Source organism: Nelumbo lutea, chromosome 1 (assembly GCF_056320005.1).
Source record: "Nelumbo lutea isolate HS-2025 chromosome 1, American lotus-T2T, whole genome shotgun sequence".
Classification (NCBI taxonomy): domain Eukaryota; kingdom Viridiplantae; phylum Streptophyta; class Magnoliopsida; order Proteales; family Nelumbonaceae; genus Nelumbo; species Nelumbo lutea.
The window spans coordinates 210,608,838-210,629,876 of record NC_142684.1 but is presented as its reverse complement, the minus strand read 5'-3'; the positions used below and the strand labels follow the sequence as shown (position 1 = coordinate 210,629,876).

At 38.8% G+C, this 21,039-nt stretch overlaps 1 protein-coding gene across 2 annotated transcripts in view; it reads left to right on the top strand.

The window, feature by feature from the left end:
* LOC148880782 (DNA-directed RNA polymerases IV and V subunit 2-like) overlaps nucleotides 1-19,987 on the top strand; it is a 57,847-nt gene extending 37,860 nt beyond the window's left edge. For both annotated transcript variants that reach the window (XM_088962810.1, XM_088962811.1), the window contains 4 exons: nucleotides 5,924-6,218; nucleotides 16,043-16,996; nucleotides 17,949-18,220; nucleotides 19,274-19,987. In XM_088962810.1, the coding sequence (XP_088818936.1) occupies nucleotides 5,924-6,218; nucleotides 16,043-16,996; nucleotides 17,949-18,220; nucleotides 19,274-19,775 (2,023 nt within the window). In that variant the 3' untranslated portion in view covers nucleotides 19,776-19,987. The remainder of the gene's footprint in view (nucleotides 1-5,923; nucleotides 6,219-16,042; nucleotides 16,997-17,948; nucleotides 18,221-19,273) is intronic.
* The last annotated feature ends 1,052 nt before the right edge of the window (nucleotides 19,988-21,039 follow it).

Genomic DNA, 21,039 nt, shown 5'->3' with positions numbered 1-21,039 from the left:
ATCGAAATTGACCGACACTTTATAAAGGAGAAACTGGACAGCAAGTTGATTTGCACTCTCTATGTGTCTACAAAAGGACAACTGGCCGATGTACTTACTAAAGGGCTCAATAGTATAGGCTTTCGGAGAATTATAGCCAAGCTGGGAATGGAGGATCTCTATTCACCAGCTTGAGGGGGAGTGTTGGAAAACGTGGGGTTACTGGTTCAGATTTGAAAATAGAATTGTATATATTCCTAGGATTGTGGAAGGATTGATTTAGAAAGTTTTTTCTTTATCATTCTTTTCTATTTTTGTACTTTCTATTTTCTCTTCTTTCTATTTTTTCTTCTTTCTATTTTCTTTTCTTTCTATTTTTCTTTCTTTCTATTTATTGCAGCAACTTACTGTATAAATATGCCCATTGGCAATAGAATGAAACATATCAGTATTCTACCATTCCAAAATAGTTTTCTATCTCTAGGCCCCTTCTTCCTTAGATTTGGTCACTATCTCCCATCTAATTATGTGATCCTTCTTCACCTCCCCTGGTTTCCTTAGGAAATCCCTCATGATCTTCTCCGACGGACAGGAAGTAAGTAGGAAGGTTGGCAAGTGTGGTCCTAATCAAAGTCACCCTTCCTCCTATGGAGATGTAGTTATTTTTCTAGGATGTCAAGTATTTACCGAATTTCTCCACAATAGGTGACCAAGAACTGCTTTCTTTAGGGTTAGCTCCTAAGGGAAGACCTAAGTAAGTCAAAGGCCAAGGAGAGATGACACAACCTAGGCACCCCACAATGGACTCTACCTCCCAAACCTCCAAATTTTATCCGACTTTATCCTCAAATTGGAAGCTTGCTTGAAGTCTCGTATTAAACTTCTAAGGTTGTCCACCTTACTTAACTCATTCCTTTCATAGAAGATAACAATATCATCAACAAACTGAAGGTGGGTAATTAGAATGTCTCTCCTCCCTAACTAGATCTCCTCATCTCCTATACGCTCTATTAACAATGAGGATCTGATCTATAATATTTTTGTCCTATACAAAGGCTCCTTGTGCTTGGCTAATGAGAGAAGGTAAAACGACTTCAATTCTCCTAGAAAGCACTTTCCCAAGATTTTATACATGCTTGTCACCAGACTAATCGACCTAAAATCTTTGGGATATTTGGCATTGGTCTTGTTAGGAACTAGAGCTATGAAAATGGCATTGATTCCAGGGCTCACAACATGTTTATCCTCAAACTCTCTGATAACCCCAACTAAGTCTTTAATTATATCCTAGCAATCCTAATAAAATGCCATTGTAAACCCATCTGGTTCCGGTGCCTTAGCTCTATCCATTGAGAAGACATCTTGTCTAATTTCCTCTTCCTCAATCCTTCGTTCTAACCATCCCTTGTCTATCTCATTCAAAATTGGCCAGGCCTCCTCTTCCACTCTTACTCTATTCTCTAAAGTTTGTTGGAAGATTGATTTAAGTGAGACACAAAACCACTACCAATCTTCTCCTGTGAAGTTAGATCAACTCCATCCACCTCTAGTTTTACTATCAGATTCCTCCTCCTCCTCCCATTAGCCATGGCATGAAAGAACTTAGTATTCCCATCCCCTTTCTTGATACATTTGTGCCTAGATTTTTGCCTCCACGAGATTTCCTCCCTCAGAAGAACTTCCTCTAGTTCCTTTTTCAACTTTAATCTCAGTTCTCTATCTTGCAAATTCATTGTCCTCTGGGATTCTTTGGCATCAAGATTCTCAATCTCATTCAATAGGGTATCTTTAGCTTTCTCCACCCTACCAAAATGGTCCTTGTTCCATTCCTTTATTTTAGCTCTCAACCTTTTTAATTTCTTATGGAATCTAACCCCTTTCCATTTCACTCCTCTCAACTCTTCACTCCACCATTCGCCAACCTTTTTTACGAAATCTGGATGTGTTAACCACATATTCTCAAACTTGAAAGGCCTAGGTCCGGTTCCAAAATGTTCTTGTCTGACTTCTTTAGGGCAGTTGTCAGAAGTAACCCTAGGTAAAGCCTTAGCCACCAAACCTCTCCAATGGCTTTCCCAACCCTCATTGAACAGAAATCTGTCAAGCTTAGAGCAAGTCGGGTTCTCCTGGAAGTTGGACGAAGTGAAGATAGCTTGTAGTAAAGGAAGCTCTTGTAACTCACAAGAATTAATGAATTCATTAAAACTTCTTCATACTAGTTGTGATGGTCTGTCGGGGATTATTTGACTCAGTTGTGAACCTTATAACATTAAAATACCCCCCAAACACCATGGGCCTTCCCATAAGCCATGTATGCCATGAAGCTCTTCCCATAACTCATTCCTCTCTCTATAGCTATTTGGCCCCTACACATTTGTTAACACCCATATAAATCCGTCTTCCACCATTCTAAATTTTGGGGAGATAGTAAAGTTTCCTATCAGCTCCTCAACTAGTTCTACACAGTCTTCCCTCCACAAAGTTACTATTCCCCCAGAGGCTCCCCAAGATGGAGTTGAGCACCACGTCACTCCTCTTACTCTCCAAGCCTCTCTAACTCATCTCCTGTCTAGTTCAGCCAGCTTTGTCTCCTGAAGCATCACTAAATCAGATCTTTCTCTCCTAAGCAACTCCTTAATCACTCTCTTTTTTCTAGCATTGCCTAGACCTCTCACATTCCAACTGATGATCTTCATTGACCTACTTGATCTAAACCCTCCAAGACACTATCTTCCATCATTTAAAGGCGTTTTTTTTTTCTCTCCTCTCTTCCACTAAATTCAATATCTCCTCCAATGTCCAAAATGAGTCTCTCTACTTCAGATCTTTTCATCTTTTTCCTGCCATTATTACCCACAGACTTCCTAGACAGCCCCTTATTACCTGTTTCCTGTTGGGTCTAGCAAGAGGTTTAGATTTATTTGGGGTTTCCTCCACCATCTCTTCTTTCTGTTTGTATTCCTCCAACAAGTTACAGATCTGCTTCCAAATCCGTTCCAATTCTTCCTCATGTTTCTTTTTTACTAAAGGATCCCCCTTCTCAATACCAATTCCAACACTCTCCTTCACCACTCCCCTGCTACTGGTTGTAATGAAGGTGGGAGTAATGTGCTCTGAAGAGGGGTTTCAATTGTTGAGTTCAAGACCAAACCCTTTCCGTGTTCCTTATTCAGCTGCGTAAGTGGACCAGGTTCAACCGTAACATTTTCACCTCCTACAGCCAAAGATACCTTACTAGTCTTTCCCTTTATGTATTCCTTTACATAAGGCGTCAAAGAAGATTCCCATCTCTCTGGCCCAATATCTTTAGTCTGCTATGTTAATGGAATAGGCTCATTTATTGAAACAGGTGTAAGCTTCCGAACCTCTGTAATCGCTACTAAACCCGTTTGATTTTTGTTTGACACTTTGTTGCAGTCTTCTGGTACCATTTTCTCCTCTGGAAATAATACCTCAGTGTTTAAGCTATCCTCGAAAATATCTTTTGATTTTTGGAGGTCAAGGCTTCCCCATTTCCGAGTCTGGGATGTCTATTTCACTTCGCTTTACACATCTTGGATTACGACAATCCTGTGTAGACCGAGACAACTTCTTTGCAGGGACCCACTGTGGCGAGTTGGAAACTTTTACAGACTTGTTCGAGCTTGAGGAGGACGATGGTAGGTTCTGTTTCCCGTCTATTTGCGAGCCCCCCCTGTCACATGCTCCTTTAAATCTGCACATGCCCCTTTAAGGCAACACTCAGTTCGTTTGGGCCTGGCTAGCCAAGAGGCCTTTAAGAGCCCAATATCCGCTGGGTCAACTGGCGCATGGTTTTCCACCACTACAAGGGCCCTTGTCTGACCCGAAGGTTTACCCCCCATTCTCCAAATCAACCGTTACTAAAAATGGGCCTTTCTCCTTACTTGCAGAAGATAATTCATTAACTCCATTCAAAAAATTTTGTTTGGTGCCAGAATCTACTACCCGGGCAAAAGTTTTATTGGTTTTCAAACCTTTGCCTTGTAGCCCACGATTTTTACTATCTTCTTGACCCAAACCTTTTGGACTGCTTAAAGGTTGTCTTTCCATTTTGGTGAAATTTCCCAGTTCCTTTTGTTTATCCAACCACATGCTTCCATGTAGTTCCATCTCCTCTACCTTCACGTCTTCCTCTTGCCTAGCTTCCCTCCAGAGTGCAGCTTCAATGGAGGAAGCTAACCAAGCTGGTAAGAATAAACCATTCACTCCAGTAGTCACCTTCCTTGGTATATCTTCTGGTTTTACTCCACCCAGTAGGATGGCTGCATTTCGAAGGTCTCCCTAGAACACACCTTCAAGGTGAGCACCACACAGTAACGCGATAGTGTTTTCTGTCTCTTGATTCCAAAGATGGAAAGGCAAACCATCTACTCGAACAGTCGCATTATCCTCCACTGAGAAGAGCTTTGAGTTAGAAGATGGAGACCATTTAAAGATTGAGAAGGTCCCCAAAGTATCCTGAATACATAAGGCATCAATATCTACCTGGTTTTCAAGGGGATCCAGAACTGCCATAGCTTGATCAAATGGAGTTAACATAAAAGTGTTCTTTAACCCCAGTTTGAACCTCAAAAGTTCTGCAACTTTCCACCAATCGTGTACCAACTTTTCAGCTTCAGTCACTAGCATGATTTCCCATTGCCCTGTTATCCCCTCTACTACTATGGAGGGATTCCTACTGTTATTTACCAAGGCTGGGAAGTCCTGTTTTTGTTCCTTTTTCTCACACAAAATAGGACTGCTAATGATCTGGTTCTGATCATTTCCTCCATATTCTATTCCCTCATCGTCCTCCATCTTCCTTCTATTTGTGAAGCTTGTTAAAATATCAGCCACCCTTTTCCAACCTTGACTATTTTTCCCTGCAGGGAAACAGACAATTTGTTTTCTTCCTTTAGCAAAATATTCAGTGAGGGATATGAATGCACCTTTTGCATTCATCTTGCTTTCCAGCACATACCTCCTACTCGTCTCTGAGAAGTTTTCTTTCCTAACTTATCTGCTTCCCTTTAGTTGCTGCATCAGATACAAAACCTTTCAGCCAGGCAATCATTTCTAAGCCTTCCACAAGCACCGTAGCCTTTTTCCGTTCTCTCATCTTCAAGCTGAGTCATCCTCTAATCCACATTTCTTCAAAAGGGAAATCTTTAGCCTCCACCTCCATTTCCACTAACTCTTTCTCCACTCTTCCTTCCATCTTCTCTTTCTCTGAAAGAACTAGAAGTGTGCCACCCCTCCCACTGACATTTGGAATCAAGAAAAACCGAAGGCAAGGAAAATTAAAGTGTCCTTTTCATTCAGGAGGGGGTTACAAAGTACATAGAAAGCTTCACAAAGCAAGACCTAATTAGAGGTTCTGATTCTACCACCACGTTATAATAATCTTGTATAACTAGGTTAATTACCAATATCAAATTCAGTCACTTAGCTGTTATCAAACAGCTGACAGAATTATTACTGAATTCATCCTTTGTAATGTTGTTAGACTTGGTAAGTTTGATCAAGTCAATGTTTCTAAGAATTGAAAAACCAAATAACAGTTTTGGCTTCTAGTTCCTGGTTCTGGTGGTCCAACAACCATCAGGTCTGATCTAAGTCTTATTAATATTGGTCCCAACACTATAGGGTCCTAACCAATACTGCCCCTTCTCCTATACTGTACCCCTGTTCTTAGCGAAGTCTATATTTACGGATTTTCTAATATCACTATAACTACCTGTTATTAGTGATTTTATAACTTTTTACATCAATAGATCAATTTCATATTTTGTGGTTTGCATTGATGAATTTGACATTCCTTCTCGTATTAATGAACATTAGGTGCTTATTTATGTAGATATTTCTCCAATTGAGTTTGGTGGATGGTCTGAGATGCATTATGTGGCCTCACTAATTCCTATACTTCCTTTTTTGCTGCATGCAGAAACCCTTCCCATTGGGGAAAATTGTGCTTTCTTTCTACACCAGATGGGGAAAACTGTGGGCTTGTAAAAAATTTAGCTATCACAGGACTTGTGAGTACAAATTCTGTGGAGCCTTTGTTGGACATATTATTGAATTGTGGTATGGAGAAACTGGTAGACTGTAATTCTCCAGCTTCAGTGAGTGGAAAGGATAAGGTTTTCCTTAATGGAGAGTGGATTGGTGTTTGTATAGATTCTGCCAAATTTGTTAGGGATCTGAGAAATAAGCGTAGGAGTAAGGAAATCCCACACCAGGTTTTCTCTTCTTCCTTTGTGTAATGTTCAATTTTTTCCAAGTTAAAACTTATTTCGTACATTGTTCAGATGCCACTTTTCTTGCATAAATATTAGGTCTTGTTCAAAGATAAAATGATGATGTGATTTTTGTATTTGGAGATTTTTGCTTGTGTTAAATTAAGAGCTTCCCAAGAAACTAGCTGACAAAGAATAAACATCCAGATTTTTCTGTTTTCAAATTACATGCATATACAATTGAATGTATTTATGTTTTCATGCAGTTAAAACCATATGCATGTCTAGTTTGTCAATTTTCTGCTCAACAATAATCTCAACTAAGTTTGTGCAAAAGGTAAAGGAAAATAATCATATGATTGAATTACATGAGCTTATTGATAATAAGCTCTTGTTGCTAATCAAAAAGGGCTTGTTAATGAGTTCAAGTACAACTTAATTATGTCATTTCTTTACATGTTATGTTTATGTATTTTAATTTTAGATAATAGGATTTTTACTTTTTTGACACATTTATTTTAAAATTTAAGTTTATATTTTTATTAATATTATGTTTATTATTTTTTGGCATTTTTTTAATTTTTTGAAAATTTTTACCAATTCTTATTTTGCGACTTGCTTCAAAAAGGTGCACACCTTGTCTTGCACCTTGTGCCTCGGGCGCAATTTGACCCCTACACCTTGCGCTTTTAAAACACCAACACTTTTTTCTATGGATATATCCAAAGCACCTAGTCCGGATGGGTTCACAATAGCATTTTATCAGGATTGTTGGGACATACTCAAATATGACATTCAAAGGGTGTTTAATGAATTTTTTGGAAGGGGGGGGGGTGATAAATCCGGGTTTAAATTCTACTTTCATTTTATTGGTACCAAAAAAGAGTGGTGCAAGTAACCCAAGAGAGTTCAGATCTCTCAACTTGGTAAATAGTGTATACAAAATTATTGCTAATGTGCTTTCTCAGAGGATTGGAGTTGTGCTTCCATCCATTATCTCACCCAATCAAGGTGCCTTCGTGAAGAATAGACAAATTATTGATTAGATACTAATTGCTAATGAAAGTGCGGCGTATTAGGAAGAATTTGAAAAGAGAGTTTGGTTTGTAAGATGGATTTGAAAAAGGTGTATGATATGGTTGATTGGTCATTCTTGTTGGGAGTGATGGAAAAATTGGATTTGGTGAGAGGTAGTGCAAGTGGATAATGGGGCTGTATTAGGACATGCCACTACTCCATTTTGATGAGTGGAATTTGAAGTTGGTGGTTCAATTATATGAGCAAATGCCAAATTTGAAAATAAATTTTGATAAGAGTTGTGCGGTCTCTTAATGGCCATTGAATTACCTAGGACTGACTTTAGGGGATAATTTGAGGAATAGTAATTTTTGTAACCTAATGGTGGATAAATTCACTAAGAGGTTAGCGTCATGGGTCTTTGGGTGGTTGGATCACATTGATAAAGTCCACTTTAACCAATTTGCCTATCTATTTTTTAATTAAGTTTTAGAATCCTAGGAGGGTTGAGCAGAAGTTTAGAAAAATTCATGAGGTATTTCCTGTGGGACTATTAACAATAGAATAGAGAAATAAGGAAGAAGAAGAGAAAGGAGAGAGAGGAGAGAAGGGAGAAGAGAAAAGAACGTTTTGGAGTCAACTAGAACTAGCTGGTGGTGCTAGCTTATATTATTATATATAGGGCGACCATAACTAAAAGGGAAAAAACCCTTATGCCCCTACTTAAGTTAGAGTACATAAACAAACATAAAAAACTACTTTAACCAGACCAAACGGACCCTAACTTAGTAGAATGCAAACATAAAAGATAAAGTAAACATTACAACACTCCCCCTCAAGTTGGGACATGGATGTCAATCATGCCCAACTTGTCACAAATTATTATGCCGCACATGATGTAGGCCCTTGGAAAATATGTCTACAAGTTCTTCTGAACTAACATATGGAGTGCACACTTCTTCGCTCACAAGTTTTTCTCTAATAAAATGCTTGTCCACTTCAATATGTTTTGTTCTATCATGGAGGACTGGGTTAGCAGCAATATTGATAACTTTGTTGTCACAGTAGAGTGACATAGGCTTGTTAACTGCACAACCCAACTCTCCTAGCAAGTTTTTTATCCACATGATTTCAGCAACTCTACTGTGACAGTATTCTGCTTCAGCACTGGATCTAGCCAGTACACTTTGCTTCTTACTTCCCCAGGTGACTAAGTTTCTCCCCACAAAGGTACAATACTCATTGGTAGATTTTCTGTCATTGACTGCCTCTGCCCAATCAGCACTGTGTACACCTCCACCTTCAAATGCCCATGTTTTTGGAATAGCAAACCAGCTCCTGGGAACTTCTTGAGGTATCTAAGGATCCTTTTTGCAGCTTCAAAGTGAGTTGTCTTAGGTTATGCATGAACTGAGTAAGGACAACCACTGCATAGGAAATATCAGGTCTGGTCATAGACAAATATAAGATTCTCCTTTAAAGTCTTTAGAACTTCTTCACATCTTCCAAACCCCCCCGACTGTCTCCCAGCTAATGGTTGGGTTCAATGGGTGAATCAATTGTTTTCACTCCTAACTTGCTTGTATCCTCTAATAGATCTAGTACATATTTCCTTTGGGAAATAAAGATGTCCTTTTGAAAGCGAGCTACTTCAATCCAAGGAAATAACGTAAAGGGCCTAGATCTTTCACTTCAAGTTGAGTGGCTAGGAATTTCTTCAGCTTATGTATTTTAGTCTTCCAATCTCTTATGACTATTATGTTATCAACATACACAATTAAAGCTGCAATTTTCCCTTGACCTTTCTTCACAAACAGAGTACGATCTGATTGGCATTGTTTGAATCTCATTTGTTGTACAACTAAATGAAACTTACTAAACCAGGCCTGAGGTAATTGTTTCAATCCCATATAATATTTTTTTAACCTGCACACCTTCTCCTCACTACCTTTGGCACAAAAACCTAGAGGTTGAGTCATGTAAACCTCCTCCTCTAGGTCACCATTCAAGAATGCATTTTTAATACCCAACTAGTGAAGTTCCCAGTCAAGCTTAGCTGCTAGTTGCTAGTGAAAGGAGGATTCTGATCGAATTCATCTTGGCTATTGGAGAAAAAGTTTCTGTATAGTCTACTCCATATACTTGTGTAAACCCTTTGGCCACCAATCTAGCTTTGTACCTTTCTACTGAACCATTAGCCCTATGCTTTACTGTGAATATCCACTTGCATCCCACTGGTTCTTTTCCTTTAGGAAGATCCACCAACTCCCAAGTGCCATTTTTGTGTAAGGCATTAATTTCTTCCTTCATTGCATTTGTCCATTCAGGTTTGGATAAAGCTTCTGCCACATTCTTAGGAATAGAGACACTGTCAATAGAGGAAAAGAATGCACGATATGAAGGTGAAATATGATCATATGACACAAAGTGAGAGATAGGATGATTAGTAGTACAAGATCTAACATCCATTCTCTTTGCAATAGGAACATCAAGATCATTAATAATAAGGGAATCAATATTAAGAGGTTCAGGCATATCAATGGGAACAAGTGTACTTCGCTGATGAGAAAGATCTACCATGAGCTACTTCGAGAAGATGATGATTCTTTCTTTAAGCAACACTGTTTTGTTGGGGTGTCCTAGGACAAGAGCTTCGATGAAGGGATCCACACGAAGCAAAGAATTCCGTTGGATCACTATGGAAGTACTCTTTTGCATTGTCCGATTGAAAATATGAATTTCAATTTGGAATTGAGTGAAAACCATGCATTGAAAGTCTTTCACAATCTTTGGCACTTGATCTCTAGATTGCATAGGATAAACCCAAATATATCTAGAGTAGTCATCAATCAAAGTAATGAAATAATTTTATCCAGTCTTAGTAGGTAGAGTAACAGGGCCCCAAACATTAGAATAGACTATGAAAAGGAAATTAAAATCTTTTATTTTTTAAAAGAAAAGAATTTCTATAATGTTTGCTCAGTTGACATTTTTGACACTGCAACTCACTAATTGACAAAAACAAATAATTCTGGAAACATAAGTTTTAATGACTCATAAGAAATATGACCAAAATGACTATGCCATAAGTAGACTTGACTCTCACTAGATGAACTTAAGGACTCTGTAGCCACAAGACCGGCTTTATTCTCCAACACATAGAGACCACCCACCATGCTTCCTCTACCAATTTCTTCCTCGAGGCCAAATCCTAATACACACATGAAGAAGGAAAGAAAGTCACTGAACAGTTTAAGGAGTAATATTGCTAATGGAAAGTAAATTGATAGGTAATTTAGGAACATGCAGTACATTAGAGAGGGTAAGATCAAGAGGAAAGGAGATGGCTCCTTGACTGGCTATGGTGGAAAAAGACCCATCAACCAATCTCACCTTATCTCTCCTAGAGAGGAGGTTATATGCCTGAAATAAATTTGACTTACCAATCATGTGGTTTGAGGCTCTAGAGTCAATTGTCCAAGGGGAATCAGATGTATGAGATGAGATGACACATGGAAAGTAGTGGCATTGTTACCTGATGTAGACGCAAAGGAGGTAGAAGGAGTAGGGCTAGAATCCATCTGGCAAAGTGTCCTACCTTATAATTCCAAGTGATCACGAAAGGAGTTGATGATCTCTTCCTTGGGGTTAGAACCAGAGTGTCGCTCCTAGGGTACCATGGGACTAGTCTCTTGAGATGACACATTTGTTGAGTTATATTTCTTTTGACTTTATTGGGTTGGCTCCTTACTCGGATCAGATGCTGATTTCTTACTCAATGAGCCCATTTAGGCTTGCCATGAAGATCCCAACATGCGTCTCTAGTGTGCCTGGACTTTTGATAGTGAGTGGACCAAAGTTTGTCTCTGTCATCCACTCTCTTCTGTAAATCACCCTTTTTAAAAGAACCTCCGACATTTAAATTTGTACCCCCTCGGATAGCTAGTGCAACCGGTTCCCCCTTTGTACAATTTATCACACTTTTTCTACTCTTTTCAGACTGAACTAAGGCATAAACTTCTTGAATTGAAGGTAAGTTCTTACTTCCTAAGGCATAAACTTCTTGAAGGCGCGCCTCGAGGCATATGCCTCCTACGCCTTTCAAAACACTAGTTTCTACCTTCATGCGGCCATGTGTAGCAAATAATATACCCTTATCGGGGGTTCCCTTAAGATAGCATAGCACCCTTTCCACAACGACCATATTTGTGTCTCTGGGAGCATGCATGAACTAGCTAACGACACTCACAACATATGAAATGTCTGGACGAGTCATACATAGATAAAGAAGTTTCCCCAGTAGTCTCTGAAACACTCACTTGTCAGTTAAAAGCTCTTTATCATTAGCTGAGAGTTTATGATTTACATTAATAGGGGTGGAGGTAGGCTTAGCACCAAATTTTCAAGTCTTAGTAAGAAGGTTTAGCACATACTTGCACTGAGAAATAAAGCTACTTTCTTTGGACCTAGCAACCTCAATGCTAAGAATATACCGCAATTCCCCCAAGTCTTGAATCTCAAATTCAGAATTGAGGAACTTCTTGTGAGTATCAATTTCTTTTGTATCACTGCCAATAATCACAATATCATCCACATAAACAATAAGAAATGTAACCAAAGTATTTTTCCTCTTAACAAAGAGGGTATGATTTGATTGAGTCTAAGTGTAGCCGAACTGAACACAAGCAGCTCTGAACCTATCAAACTAAGCACGCGCTTCATTTTGCACACCTTACCTTGCATCTCCTTACCATATATACTAAGAGGAAGGGACATATATACCTCTTCATGAGATCACCATTCAGGAATGCATTATTAATATCAAACTGGCAAAGAGGCCAAACACATCTCACTACTAAGGATAAAAGAACTCATAAAAGTCATTTTAGCAATTGAAGAGAAAGTCTCAATGTAATCTATTTCATATACCTGGGTATATCCCTTAGCATCAAGACGAGCCTTATATCTCTCAATGGACCCATCTGCATGATACTTGATAGTGAAAACCCACTTGCACCCAATAGGTTCCTTCCCAGTTGGCAAGTCAATAGTGTCCTAGGTATCATTTTTATGAAGTGCTTCTATTTTAGTCCTCATAGCATCCCTCCACTCTGGTTTGACCAAGAACTTTGACACTAACCTTGGGATGGGTTGATAGGAAATAGATGCTAGAAAGGAATAGTAGGATGGGGACAACAAGTTATAAGAAAGATGTTTGGAAATGTAATGAGCTATTCATTTCCTCTTACCTTTTCTCAAAGCAATGGGTAGATCAAGGTTTAGAAATGAAGGTGCTAGTGGTGGAGATGTCGGACGTGTCCTCTCTTCAGTAATTGGAAGCACTTGAGACTCAACTGGAGGTGTGGGATCAACCTGTGTTTGCCTTATCCTTTGCCACTGGTACCACCTCAGGAGAATAGGATGAGAGGTAAAAACTAGAGGACTAGTAGGAGGGGGAGGAGCAAGAATGGAAGACTTCAAAGGAGAGGATCCCTTCACGGGAATGGGGGTAACTATAGAGGGCTTGACACAAGACTCAATTGGAGCTGACAAAGGAAGGGATGAAGAAAACAATTCAAGAGGTCTCCCCCTTAGAAGGATGACTATAAAAAGGGATTGACTCTACAAAAGTGACATCCATGGAAATAAACCGGGTGCAACTAACGAGATCAAAACAATAGTACCCTTTTTGTGTGGAGGCATAACCAAGGAAGATACACTTATGAGCCTTGAGTTCAAATTTTTGTCTCTTGGAACTGAGAATGTGGAGTGTGGACATAGCAAGTGCAAAAAAAGACCCACAAAGGAATAGAGAAAATCTAACACTAGGAAAAAGGACTCCAAAAGAAGACTTTAACCCCAAGACTCAAGAAGGCATATGCTTAATAAGATAGGTAGTTGTTAAAACTGCATCACCTCAAAACTTCATAGGAACACCGAACATGGGTAGCCAAAAAAATACTCCTTGCGACTTCCACAATATGTTTGTTTTCCTCCCCACTACTCCATTTTGTTGTGGAGTATGAGCACAAGAACTTTGATAGACAACCAACCCCAAATAAGGTCCTTCTCAAAATATTCCTTAGCATTGTTTGATCGGAATATTTTGATGTGGGTATCAAATTGAATGAGTATATATATATTATCAATCTAAGTGAGTATATGTTCATGGAACTGTTGCACAAGCTTAGGCACTTCAGCACGAGAGTACATAAGGTAAATCCAAGTATATTGTGAAAAGTCATTAATAAACAGCGTGAAATATCTATAGCCACCCATACAAGGTAAATGGTAAATCCCCCACACATTAGAATCAATTAGCCAAGGGATTTTAAGAGTACCTAAGACAGAAGCATGATTTGCAATGGCACAAATACCTAAGTGCGCATATGCAGATGAAGGAACAGTCTCTGATGATACTATAACAATGGACTCCAAGTGACTGATTATTCAATCATACTTTTCATACTCAGCCTTAGCAGCTGCAAGCTACTCTCCTATTAACTTATCACCACTTTGTCCTTGTTCACTTTGTGAGGAGGTGGCTACATTTGCATTTCCACATTTTCCATTTTCAAACCTTTTTCCACTATTTTCTTTCTTGAGTTTGGTAGGAGTGAACTCTGGATGCAACTTCCAACAGGTGTCTTTAATGTGTTTAGGCATCTTGCAGTATTCACAGATAACATCTTTCTTCCTAGTGTTGACCTTCGGCTTCATCCCAGCATTGGCATAGTGATCAATCTATGGTTCTACAGACTGAACTTGTTTTTTGCTCTCCTCACTGCTCACCATAGCATAAGCCTAAGACAAAGTCACCTCATCCTTTGCCAAAACATTCTGCCTCACAATATCATACTCCAGGTTGAGTTCGATAAGGAACTTAAAGACCCAATTTCTCTCCACAAACTTCTTATGTGTTTTTGTATCCTTTGTACAACCCCAAGCAACAACCTCCATTAAATCAATCTCTTGCCAAAGAGATTTCAACATGGAGAAGTAGATGGCTAAGGGCTTCTCCCCCTGTCTTAGATTATTACATCATTCTTCAATTTGTAGGCCCTAGCAACAATAAGATTTTAGGAATAAGTCTCCATGACACTATCCCACACTTCTTTTTTAGTTTCCATCCACATGTAGTGTTGACTAATATGTGGTTGTATAAAATTCACTAACCAACCCACTACTGTGTAGTTTTCCTACATCCACTTTTCGTAAGTAAGGTCATCCTCTGTCTGTTTCTTCTTGCCCCCGGTAATGTAATCCCATTTCCCTCTACTACACACATGGATCTTAATGGACTTGGACCATGCTAAATAATTGGTCTCATCCAACCTCACAGTGGTCACTTCCCTAAAAAGATTCCCCCCCCCCCCGTCCAAATCCAGAATCCATGGGATATTTGGTTTCTCCTCTAGTTTGCTCCATTGAGTGAACAAATGCAAATGAAAATCAAATTAGGGATTTACTAGGCTATATTTGCTATTCCAAGCAAAGAACAACCCTTCAACCTCCCAAAAACAAGGTTTCATAGGACCCCGCAAGATGGGAGGAGAGAAACTTTAACCGCTCCTATTAGAGGTTCCAGAACTCAGTCCAACCCAAAACGCCCTCAATAGAAATTAAAAGGCTTCCCTTTGATCCCCAAGCGCCAAGTTCAAAATGTCACTACGACCTATAACAAGGTTTCTCCAGTTATCTAGGGTTTCTAGGAAAAATCTTCAAGAACCTACCTTAGGCTTCAACTAAGGATGAAAAACTCCATAGAAACTCTCCAAAAACCCTCCTAATTGGGCTGCATAGGCTGTTGGTTGATTAACCGATCAGTTCTCCATACACACTGTGTATGGGCAAAGGAAGGAGAAAGATGTTGAAGGTGAAAACCTGCTCTGATACCAAGTTGTGAAATACACTTGCAATAATTCAGAAAAAATATAAAAAGGAAGAGGAAAGGAAGAAGAGAGGTTTCAGCTGTAGTTTGTGGAAGACGAAGAGAAGGGAAGAGAGAAGAGAAGAGTTCGATCCTTTTTCTCTAGCCCCTCCAAGATGTATTTTATTGCTTAATTTTAAACTGAGTACAATTCCCTGGATATCCTTAAAAGAAAAAAAGGAGGCCCATAACTAAAAGAACATAACTTAAAACAAATAAATCACCAAGGCCCATTCTCACTATATATACAACAAATCCTATAAAAATACACAACAATATTGTAACTGATTTCTTTTTCAAAATTGAAAGAAAAAAAACAAATAAAAGTTGCTTGTGTCTTTTATTCATAGATTTTGTTCACAATGGCTATTTTAAGATAAAAATATATGTTCAGTTAAAAATACTAGAATGTTGTTGTTATTAAATGAAAAATCTGAGAGTATGAATTAACATGCTTTGTTGCACTTACATATTTAATCATGACCATGAACCATTTGTTTTTACATGCTTCAACTTCCATTCTCAGTAACTACAAAGATACCATTGAACTTGCCAAGCTAATGGGATATACCATTCCTATTTGATAGAGTTAAAACTTTGTTTCTTAAACTTATGACCATTTTCTGGTTAAGGTCCCATTCCCGTATTTAAGTCTGACTTGAGATTTAAGAAAATAAAATTTTGGCCCTATAGAATTCATTGTTTCTTTTAATGTCTAATTTTATTATTATCTGATACAAATTTTCAGTTGATTTTAAATCTCAAAGCTGCACCTTCAAGTTATCATTTTTATTTTGACTATTTCTGCATTGCTCAACCATCACTTTTCTTTCATTTATCTATGTGCATAGTATCCATTAGCAACCCTAAACTTCTGCAGGTGGAGATTAAAAGGGACCAGAAACAGGGCGAAGTGCGAATATTTTCCGATGCTGGTAGAATCCTACGGCCTCTTTTAGTCGTTGAGAATCTAAGGAAGATAAAAGAATTTAAAGGAGGCTACAACTTTCAGTCTCTTTTGGACAAAGGAGTACTAGAGCTTGTAGGGGTAGAAGAAGAGGAGGATTGTCAGACTGCATGGGGTGTAAAATACCTCTTGATGAGAGGTAAAGATGAGCCACCTGTTAATTATACACACTGTGAGCTTGACCTTTCTTACTTAATGGGCTTAAGCTGTAGCCTTATCCCTTTTGCAAACCATGACCATGCTAGAAGGGTTCTTTACCAATCTGAGAAACACTCGCAGCAGGCCATTGGGTTCTCTACAACAAACCCGAATATTAGAGTTGATACTCTTTCTCACCAGTTATATTACCCCCAGAGGCCACTTTTCAGAACCATGGTCTCTGATTGCCTTGGAAGACCCGAGTATCCCCAAGGTCATAATGGAGTCCTTCCCAGGCCAGAGTATTTCAATGGCCAGAATGCTATTGTGGCTGTTAATGTTCATCTAGGTTACAACCAAGAAGATTCATTGGTCATGAATCGGGCTTCTTTAGAGCGTGGCATGTTCAGAACAGAACACATCAGGAGTTACAAGGCTGATGTCGACAACAGTGAATTGTTTGATAATAATAAACGCCAACGGCCCAAGGATAGAGTTGATTTTGGTAAAATACAGAGTAAATTTGGGCGTGTTGACAGTCTTGACGATGATGGATTTCCATTTATTGGGGCAAACTTGCAGGCTGGTGACATAGTCATTGGTAGGAGTGCAGAATCAGGGGCTGATCACAGCATCAAACTGAAACACACAGAAAGAGGGAAGGTTCAAAAAGTTGTGTTATCTGCAAATGATGATGGAAAGAACTTTGCAGTGGTGTCACTAAGACAGGTTCTCTCTCTATCTCATACACAAACACATACATACACATACCTATGTTACATGGATACTGGCACAAGTAAGTGAATCTGATAAAGGTAAAGATTCTGCTGCTATATAGGTATGCTTGTGCCGGATTATGCTAATGATGATGGAAAGAACATTGTTAGATTGGAAAAGAAAAAACAATTTGCATGCATTATGGAATATAGAACTTTTCTTTTCAAAGGTGTCGGGTGTGATGCTTACACCTTGAGGTGAGCCACAAGGCAACTTTGAGACTCACGTAAAGGCTTGAGGCACATAAGTAGCACCTTGACATGCTTTATTCGACAATGTATTTTGTAGTTGGAGCAGGATTCTCATCATGATGCTGACTTAAAGAGGAACCCAAGTTTTCCATTTTCTCTTTTACTTTTGATAAATAACAGAACCCAAGTTTTCCATGTCTTGTAATTTGGTAAAATCTTGGAGTTTTTAACATTAGTTTAAGGATTTGTTTTACATCAAGAGCTTTCAGTAGTCTTCAAGGATTTAAGACTCATGATTTATTTTTTTGATAGGATTTAAGACTAATGATTGACGCCTTTAGGTAAAACATCCTGAAGCAACCTTGATGAGACTCGCATAAAAATTTAAGGCATATCATTGACACCTTGATGTGCCTTATTCAACAATGTATTCTGTAGTTGAAGCAGGAATCTCATCGTTACACTGTTTTAAAAGAGCAACTTGTAATTTGTTAAAAATCTTTAAGGTTTTTATCCTGTGTATGGTATTATGTTTCTGTCTCTGTGCGTGTTTTCTCATGATTAGGCTTAGCCTCAAGGCTTGAGGCTTCCAGCACAATGCACATCCGAAGACCCCAATACCTCTCTTCACACCTTCAAATTTTTAAACATTGTATAAAATAGATTGGCATTTTGAGCCCATTGATTTACATTTTTCAATTTCTTGGGTGCAGGTACGATCACCATCTCTTGGGGACAAGTTCTCAAGCATGCATGGTCAAAAGGGTGTTCTGGGATTTTTGGAGTCTCAAGAGAATTTCCCATTTACTCTTCAAGGCATAGTTCCAGATATTGTGATAAACCCACATGCATTTCCAACACGTCAAACTCCTGGCCAGCTGCTTGAGGCGGCTTTGGGGAAGGGGATTGCTTGTGGTGGGTCGATGAGATATGCCACCCCTTACACTGCTGCTTCTATCGATGTCATCACTGACCAGCTGCACAGGTAACAATGCCATTAAAACATCATTCTGGATCACTCAATGGAGAAAAATAGACGTCTTTTTCTAAATGTTTCTTTTTTGCCTTCTCCATCAAGGATGACACCAACCACTATGCAGCTTAAAATAAAAGGCCAAAGAACTCTTGGTTATGCCTATCGACTGTTGTTAGAGCCTAGTCACAACCAATGTTTTGAAAAACCACCTGGAAACAGAACCATCTTTCACTCCAGGTTGCGAGTAGTGGTTCAAATCCAGGTCAAATAGGTCAACCTATGATATCATAAATCATATAATAAAAAGATTAAAAATATAAAAAACATTAAAATGCAAATTATACAAAAAACTGCAAAGAATTTACAGAAAAATTAGGGCATGTCTCAAATGTTATATATTCATCATATTAAACAGAAATAAGTGAGACAGCTAAGTATTATTGTAATTAATGTTGGAGATTGCTCGAAAAAACACAGAATAAATAAAGGACTTAACGGATATTGGGTTCAAGGCATTAGATATTAGATTTTTAGGACTTAGATGAAGGTTCCTCAAAATAAAGGATATTTTATGATTAAAAAAGATATTAAATATGTAACTTGTGACCTGTCGGTTGGATTGAATGGTTCAATGATTCATCTGGCTGAGTCACTGGGTTGTTGACTCGGTCAATGCGTTCTAATTTTTATAGAACAGCTATTCAGGGGGTGGGGGTCAAAAGACATGGGTTCCTGAAAATGCAGAAAAAATAAATAAAAATATGGATATTGGTTTAAAATATTGGATATTAAATTTTGAGGACTTAGATGAAGGTGGTTCACGGGTAAAACATTAGTCACAACACCTGGGGACATTGGATCCTTGACCGGAAATCTGGAACTATGGCTACTTCTTGAGTTGGATTGTTTTGATCATGGGTTTCTGCACTTGCTGATATTTTGCCTTTGTTCTCTACTCATTTCCATTGAAATCTCAACGCTGTTGAATTGAACACAGTAAGTTTGATTCAAAACTTCTTTAGTTTGCATTTGATCGAGTATGATTTTAAAATTGTATTACAGGGCTGGATATTCAAGATGGGGAAGTGAGAGAGTTTATAATGGCCGAACTGGTGAAATGATGCGTTCTTTGATATTCATGGGCCCAACATTTTATCAGAGGCTGATACATATGGCTGAAGACAAGGTAAAATTTAGGAACACAGGACCAGTGCACCCACTTACCCGACAACCAGTGTCAGACCGGAAGCGTTTTGGTGGGGTCAAATTTGGTGAGATGGAGCGTGATTGCTTACTGGCCCATGGTGCTGCGGCCAACCTACATGAACGTCTATTCATGCTCAGTGATTTCTCACAGATGCACATATGTCGCAAATGCACCAACCTTGCAAATGTGATCCAGAGACCAGTGCCTGGAGGCAAGAAGATCCGAGGTCCATACTGCCGATTCTGTGAGTCTGCGGAGAACATCGTAAGGGTGAATGTGCCTTACGGTGCCAAGCTGCTGTGTCAAGAACTTTTTAGCATGGGCATATCCGTTAAATTTGAGACAGAAGTGTGCTGATTTTTTCCGTTCATGTTCAACGAGGTGTTAATGAGATTGCACTTTTTTCTCTTTTTGGTCCCTAGATTTTTATAATCTGGGATTCGACTTGAAAACAGTTTCTGTATATTGTATTGTACAGCTTCTGCTACTAATTGGCCAGTAGCCACTGAAAGTGCGATTATGCATACCTGCAATGAAATTCAAATGACGAACCGAGTCGAGTGAGTAAACGGGCGGGGGCAGTTCACATTGAGCCATTTCTTCTGCAATGGATTTCATTTCCACCGTTTAAATTACTTCGCCCCCAGCTCTAATTACTGATGCTAAAATGTTAATTTGCACCGGATGACTCAAATCCGCACGTTGCCGATTGTATTACGGTGGTTCGACAAATCTTGACGCATCATTTTTATCCTCTCCCTAACCCTCCCAGTTGGTTAGCGGTGTCTCTCCATCCATTTCTCCTTCCTGCTTCACGATTCAATTGCAAACCAGTAGATACTAATTAACTGTGAAGGAATTTCAGGTGAAATAATATGTTTATAGATTTATGGAATGTGGCAATCCCAACCAATGGGCTTAACAAGAAGCCCAATGGTTTGGCTTGGGCCTCTACGCGAACAGCATATATAAATATTGGTGATTGGAGCACGGTCAATTCTAAGAATAATGCTATTTTGGAAAAGCCATTTCCAACATTGTATTTTCATAGGTTTCCATCAGGTTTGTGGAATTAGGGCCACCAAATTAGGCTCAACCCTAAGACATAACTTCTGGATTGGCCTAACCTAACCCAACCCAATTCCCAATATAAAAACTCAAGAAGGTGAGCCCGCGTCTTGCCCGAGTTTGAATGACTTGCTGCTTATGTTATATTACAAATATTTTATACATTCATAATGAACATATATAATATATATAACTGGGGTTCATATATTACAGGTTGTTTTGGCTCGGGTTATCTTCCACTTCCTTAAGCCTCAACCTCAATAGAAGTCTAAAACGAGTTGGGATCAAGCACAAGTGTTCAGGCCAAGGCCTAACTTGTAGCCTAAAAATCAAAACTCAATCCGTACAATTTGTATGTGGGTGGGGTGAAGAATTCCGATAATAGGCTAGGCCAATATACGAGCCAGACTACCTGTCAGATGATAAGGCTTGACTTGGGCCAAAATATGGGTCTGGATTTTTACCTTACCCCCTTTTTTATTTTTATTTTTATTTTTTTGTTTTGATTTCTTTTCTAAGTATATCTTAGCCTCACTTGACAGTTAAATACATG